The sequence below is a fragment of the Neltuma alba genome, unplaced genomic scaffold (assembly GCF_004799145.2).
Source record: "Neltuma alba isolate B1F8T4 unplaced genomic scaffold, ASM479914v2 tig00012857_pilon, whole genome shotgun sequence".
Taxonomy (NCBI): Eukaryota; Viridiplantae; Streptophyta; class Magnoliopsida; order Fabales; family Fabaceae; genus Neltuma; species Neltuma alba.
In genome coordinates, this window is record NW_021637240.1 from 36,279 (window position 1) to 43,731 (window position 7,453).

Below are 7,453 nucleotides of genomic sequence, written 5' to 3' on the forward strand. Positions count from 1 at the left end.
CAAAGATATCATTATATTCATAACACTTTTCAATAAATTAATATTAAAAAGTTGCATGAACCATGCGGAATCTAATCTAAATCCTATATATATCTAGGCTTATTAGGGATGCATAAATTTCTTCGATCTCCCACCCTTTTAATTTGCATCCCCTAACTTTTTTTTGGGTCTTCCTTTTCTTTTAAAAATTAATCCAAATAATGAGAATTGGGCATATTTTATGGTCCACATAAATAGCCCTGATTTTGTATCAAGAGATAAAAGCATAGTTAATAAGCCAGTCTATCCCACAAAAGTCTTCGTCACTTTTCTCGGTAAGTTTTGTACCCTAGCCTTTTGAAAAACGGGAAAATTTAGGCAATAACCAAAGGATCATCATGTGAATTCTCCTTTTTTCCTTTTTAAGAGAACAATAATTAGTGTATGAATTATATAACATATTAAATCTAGTTCTTTTTATAATAAAATACAAATAATCAATTTATAAATATAAAAAATTAGTTGAAATTAATTAAAAGTAATGAATATGTTTTTTAAAAAGAACCCTTATTACGGAGAGACTAATAAGATGTGATTTGAGCAGTAGAGAGACTAAGTGCCTATTTGGTTAAGTAGTAGGATCTCAAATAAGCTTGTTTAAATCCAAATAAGTGATTATGAAGCACGCTTGAGTTGTTTGGGTAATTTTTATAAAATCCCAACAAATCGTGATTTTAACCTCCTACCGCACTTTTAGGATAAACAACAAAAAATAGCTTATGCGTTTGAAAAATTCCAATCAATCTTCAGCAATTAAATTTTCTCCAATATACCCTTTGCTAATTCAGTGTGCCTCTCTATTCCATCCACTCCTGACACACATCCTTTCCGAAAACAGCCATACTAATAATCATTCGAATAGTAATTATTTTAATTTTTTGTTTTTTTTAAAAAGCATATGATATGAAACTATTTTTCTTTTAATTTTATCTAAAAGACATTTTTAAAAAAAATCAGATAAAACTTGAACGGATGAATACATATGATTGAAACAATGCGATACAAATATTTAGATAATATTCTAATCTGATTCTGATTCTGATTCGAGGAGCATCGTTAAATCAAGAAAATAGAAATAATATTTAAATATTCATGTCATTTATTAACTTATATTTAATAAAATTTATCATTAAATATAATAATTATGAAAATGCAAACAACTTTATGAACTTCATGTCCTTTTTAGTAATTATACATCTATAAGTAATTTTAATAAATAAAAAGCAAACACAATCACAATTCTTAAAATCATTTATAAAAAAAAATCCAAACAGAAATCACGATTAGCCAGTGTTACTTATAAAATTCACGATTATCTAAAATCATAGTTATTCACCGCTAATCCAAATAGGCCCTAATCAATAATTAGTGAGGCAAAAAAAAAAACAATACTTAAATAGGTTAAGAACATGTTCATTCTCAAAAGAAAAATAATAATATAGGGTAGAGGGAGGATTGTTCTAAGGGGGTGTTTTGGCATCCTTCAATAGCAATTAAAAAAAGTACAAGCCAATAAAATTTTTTTTATATAATTATCTTGTATATCATAAAATTATTTTTAAAAAACTAATCCAAACCTAATTAACATCTGAAGAGAGTAAAGAGATATGCGATTAGCATGTAAAGCCAATATCTTTGTAGCCATGTGAGATTCGATGGATAACTGTAGGAAGCGAATAAGTCATAATTAGGAGTCCTTTTCATGTGTGTGAATTTTCATAACTGGTGTCATTTTTCAATCTCTGGCAGGTCATACCATTCATGGAAATTTCTAAGATGCCTTCATCATGCGTCGCCCCAGCAAGAAATGTCCTTATTATCTGTGGCCATGCTAGAGAAAAATGACAAAACATACGTCATTATCATTGTTCCAAGATGCCTCAGTTATGCGTCTCCCCTTGTTTTTCAATCTCATTTTCTTAGTTATCTTTGGAACCAAGATGAGATTTTGAAAGGAAAAAAAATTTAGGTCCATCCCATTTTCAGTCCGGTCGTCTTCAGAATTATCTTTGGAAGACTAGTTGGAAGTAGACTTGGACATTTCTTACAATAAGTCCGCAAGAATAATTATTAGGCGTGCGGTCTTTCGTGTCATAGTTCAAATATGAAGTGCTAATAAATAGTCTTCCATGTCAGTAATTGGAAAAATGATGGCATTATTTGATATTGGGCTACAAAAAAAATTTGACTTTCAATAGTAACAAAAGTCACTGCTAAAAATTAAAAAACCGTCACTGAAAATTTTTAGCAGCGAATTTTTGTCGCCGTCAAGTTGTTGCCGTAGGCAATTAGGTAGTTGTATCTCATTCCTGCAAGCTACAACCTATTAGTTATATGCTTCTGGACACTTCATATTTTTTCTCCCTTAGCTATGCGAACTTGTCTCTTATTATTATAACTAGTATCATGAGGAGCTAATTTATCATGACATAGCGAATCAAGATTTGAATCTCTACTGAGAAAGATACCTACATTTATGTTCTATTTAGTATGAATCATTGAAAATGAGAGATAATAATTATGATTAGGATTGAAAAAATATACTAAAAAATTGTTTAGTATAAGGAATTACTTATTACTTGGAATTAGGCAAACATGTATAAGGATTGTGAATATGTAGAGTTTTATTCTACATTATATAGAAATATATATTGTATAAATTTTTAATAAAAATCATATATCGCAAAACCTTTACTATTATTAGTATTATTTATATATGTATCTATAGCATTATTTTCCCCAGATAATATCATTAATATATATATATAGGAAATTCTATAGAAAGTCATACTGTTCATAAACGCGGTACAAAATTGTTAGCCTACAATCCAATACTTCCCAAGCATTTGAAAACTAAAAACTTTCCTGTATTCTTTCTAATATTTTGTTGAAAATTTTTATATGGTTAGTATATAAGTATATATTCTCATTGATATATATTGACCAACTTGCTCTCCTATATATTACAAAATTGCCTTAAAAAATTATTGGTGATAAATACCATACCTAAAAATTCAAAATTATAATTATAATTATATATATAAGATTATATTTTCATTGTTTTACAAAATATTTTGGGCCCCTCATCTTCTGATCTCATCCTAGTTCCGCCAATGCATTCATCTTTCATTCTTCATCGCTTCCGCAAGGTGAGAAAAAACAGCATGCAGCCTCAACTACTGCAACAAAAGCCTCTGTTCTTCTTATTGAGCTTCATAATCTGGTCATGGGGGACTCTTGACGGCGTCGTTTCGGACCCTCAGACGAATCTAGTGCGACTTTGGTGTGACCCCCAAGACGGCGACAACGATGGGTCCATCATGAAGGAGATCCTTAACAAAACGTTTGGAGATCTGAGAGCTCAGATCCAAAACCAAAACAAACACTTCGCCAGAGCTCAATCAGTGGAAGCTAACATCCCCGTTTATGGCCTTTTTCAGTGCAGAAACTACCTCTCCGTCGCCGATTGCCTCGCTTGCTTTGACGTCGCCGCCGTAAACATCCACAACTGCTCCGCTAGGGCATACGCTGCCCGTCTTGTCTGCGACGGCTGCTTCCTCAGGTACAACTAGCTAGTTCCCCAACCTCGAGTTGGACTTTTTCTCTCTCTCTCTCTCTGTTTTTTTTGGGGGGGGGGGGTGGGAATAAATATGTGAGTTGTGACATTACTATGGTTGCGCTGCTTGCGTTAAAAGTTAGGCAGCAGAGAGTAGAGAGTAGAGACAAAGGGGAAAACAAGAAACTAAGTAATTTCTTTGTGATGCATATATGATGCTGTAATTGCAATATATACAATGATATAAAATGAAAATAATAATAATTTCAAATACTACCTCCAGTTCCAAAAGCTAAATAAATAAATAAAGGTTGAATTTGATTATAAATATAAAATTTAATCTAATTTATTTTTATATTTATTATTTTTTGCTAAACTAATTTACAGAACTTATAGATTGATATATAATTTAATGCTGTAAAAATATTTTAGGGAAAATTACCTCACATTTGTTATAATTAACTAATCCATTAGACCTTTTTAACCAACTCAAATTAATTAAGTATTTTTTATATTAAAGAGACCGAAGGGAGTGTTATAATTTTAATGATGAAGTAATATTTCTTTTGTGACTAAACTTACGTTGTATGATCATTAAACGTAGAAATCTAAGTCAAATATTTTTTTGTATAAAATTTCTCTACAATACATGAATATTTTTTTAAAATTATTTATATTGTTCTTCTCAAAGAAACAAATCCATTTCAATTTATAATAAACTTCAGGAGGCATGAAGCCTTGGCACTTCTCAGAATATAACATGAACTTTCAGATTATTTTTGTCCGTACTTATAGGGAAGGCAATTTTGTAGCTTATGTTTTTAGCTAATCGTAGTCTAACCTGTGATAATGAATTGTACAGGTTTGAGGCACCACTAGTGAGACTTAGTGGGTGTTTTTTGCCCACGTTTTGTTTTGTTAATGAACATAGGTTTACAGGGTGTTTTGCCCTGTTTCTTGCCCAAAAAAAAAAAAGTTCTTTAAAAGCCGTAGGGTGCAAGTAAATTTCAAGAAACCACTTTTTACATTTACTTTTAATGAAAAACTGGTAATAATTATTTGACACTTAAAAAGAAAAAGAAAATTGGCGAGGGAATTTTACTCCGTTGCTTATTTACTGTTTTTTTAAGTGTCTAATTTAAAAAATGATTATATTTTAGACAAACGTATAAATTATAAAAAGCACCCACCCTATCCCAAAACCACAAGTTAAATAGGATCTGAGGGAGTAGAAATGAGATGGTCAAACTAATTTACATCTTTTAGAGACTTACTTATTTGTTACTTTGATGTGTGTTTAAAATGAAGGTATGAGAGCAGTCAAAGCTTCGATTCGGCCAGCGATAGTTGGAACAACATAGTATGTGGGAATCAGACAATAAAAGATTCTCCGGCTCTTTCTTCAACTGTGCAACAAGTGCTAAGGAATCTAGGCATAGCAACCCCAAGAATCCCTGGTTCCTATGTGGCCACTAAGACGCCTGTCCCTAACAGTAATGATCTGAATATTTATGGCTTGGCTCAATGTGTTGACACTGTCCCACAAAAGGGGTGCCAGACTTGTATTAACATTGCTTTAAGCCACTTTCAGAATTGCCTCACCAACACAGATGCTAAGAGTTACGATATTGGCTGTTTCGTGAGATATTCCACCACTGCCTTCTTTGCTCTTAATCAAACAATTGATATTAACCCCTTCTTGAAACAAGGTAAAGTTATAATCTTCAAATGCATAATTATTGTATATATACATATTTGCTTTTACATATGAAATTTTAATTAAGTCCCAGGCTAGCATATGAATATATATGCATATATTTATATATATGATTATAGGGAGTTATTTGCATAAACTTCAAATGCATCGTTGTACGTTAGAGCTTGATTAGAAAAGTTTCCTGCCCTGCAGGTTCAAGCAATAAGAGGGCCTTCATTGGCATTGTTATTGGATGTTTAGTGCTTTTATTTATCTTCCTTATTTTATTATTTACCTGGATTAGATCACGAAAAAGCCAAAAGAGAGTTCCCAGAGGTAAACAAGGTCTCCAATTTGATTTTTCTCAGCATAAAAAGTCACGGGATTTCATCTTTATGAAAGGGGAAATCTCTGGCTTTTTTTTAATCAAAAAATAATGATGAGAAGTTGAATTGACTAATGTGTTTAACAGGAGATATCACTGGAATTAGCATGTTGAAAGCCGCGGTTAATTACAATTACGGGGATTTGAAGTCTGCAACAAAAAATTTCAGCATTGAAAATAAACTTGGAGAAGGCGGATTTGGTGCAGTATATAAGGTAACTATACATTTTCATTTTCATCAATATTTTGATATAGATCATGTTCCAAAAGCGTGCAAGCATGTCTCTTCTAATTGAGTTTTACCTAGTGTTGTAAAAGATTACCTTTTTTTTAAATAAAGGACAAAGGTATAGAACCTCTAATTTGACACCTCTTAATCATCATGAATAGGGTACCTTGAAGAATGGAAAAATAGTTGCGGTGAAGAAATTAACTTTACGACAATCCAAGAGGATAGAAGAAGAATTTGAGAGTGAAGTGAAACTTATACGTAACGTTCATCATCGGAATCTTGTCCGGCTTCTTGGATGTTGCAGTAAAGGCAATCAGAGAATTCTGGTTTATGAATACATGGAAAAGACCAGTCTTGACAGATTCTTATTTGGTATCTTCTATTAACCAACAAAGCTTGTATGGTTGCTCATGCAATTGCTATTATATTTCTTAATAATATCATGGCATATAGGATATTTTCAAATTAACAACGCAACAAATCATCTTTGACTCGTCTATTAACAAAAATGGATTCATGTGCCATGACTTTATTCAAGAACTTAATCAATACGTTGTGTGTGTAAATTTCCTATTGAAACATTTTGTGAATAGATCGTTCTGATGTTTCACCTTTTACTTCTTTCTCTGCTAGGAAAAAATAAAGGTTCTCTTGATTGGAAGCGACGATATAATATAATTTTAGGAACAGCAAGAGGTTTGGTTTATTTACACGAGGAGTTTCATGTTCGTATTATACATAGAGACATAAAGACTAACAACATCCTCTTGGATAATGATTTACAACCTAAAATTGCTGATTTTGGCCTAGCAAGACTCTTACCTGAGGACAAGACTCATCTTAACACAAGATTTGCAGGAACATTGTAAGTTGAAATAACTTCATTTATGTGATTTTCTTAAGTTCTGTTGAAGTTCTGGACTCTTCAAGGAAATGATAATATATATTATTATATTAATTCGTTATTGAATTATAAAATCAAGGGAAAGGAACCAAATTTTTGAACCCATTTCTTATATCCTAAGTTCTTTTATACATGATTCCCCAACCGCAATGATACATTTACCCACAACCTCAGAAATGTAATATATTAGAGGAAAACTTACAGTTACCCACAATGTTGAAGAAGATTAGTAAACCAGAGGGAGATAACTGTAGTAGTTATTGCTTCTTCTTTTCTTTTCTTTAATTTGTAGCAATGTGTACTGTGTCTGCATTCATGTCTATTTTAGATTTTGCTGGTTCTTTTTTCATACACATTTTCTTTGTTCCAAATAGTTGCGTTTGTATTTTTTGATGAGTCATTGTTATGATCTTTTAGCTAAAAAGTATTATGTAATTTTCAGAGGATATACAGCCCCTGAATATGCAATTCATGGACAGCTATCAGAAAAAGTTGATTATATAGTTATGGTGTTATAATCCTAGAAATTGTTAGTGGTAAAAGAAACAATGAATTAAATGCCGATGGTGCTGATGAAGGCGGATTCCTCCTTCAAAAAGTAAGTTCTCATGATTGTTCAAAGCAGCATTTTTTTTTTTTGA

At 31.6% G+C, this 7,453-nt stretch overlaps 1 protein-coding gene across 1 annotated transcript; it reads left to right on the forward strand.

The window, feature by feature from the left end:
* The first annotated feature begins 3,152 nt into the window (after positions 1-3,152).
* LOC114731874 (cysteine-rich receptor-like protein kinase 42) lies at positions 3,153-7,316 on the forward strand. Its single transcript, XM_028919117.1, has 5 exons — positions 3,153-3,601; positions 4,904-5,304; positions 5,764-5,891; positions 6,067-6,280; positions 7,255-7,316. The coding sequence occupies exons 1-5, from the start codon at positions 3,153-3,155 to the stop codon at positions 7,314-7,316; spliced, it is 1,254 nt and encodes a 417-aa protein (XP_028774950.1).
* The last annotated feature ends 137 nt before the right edge of the window (positions 7,317-7,453 follow it).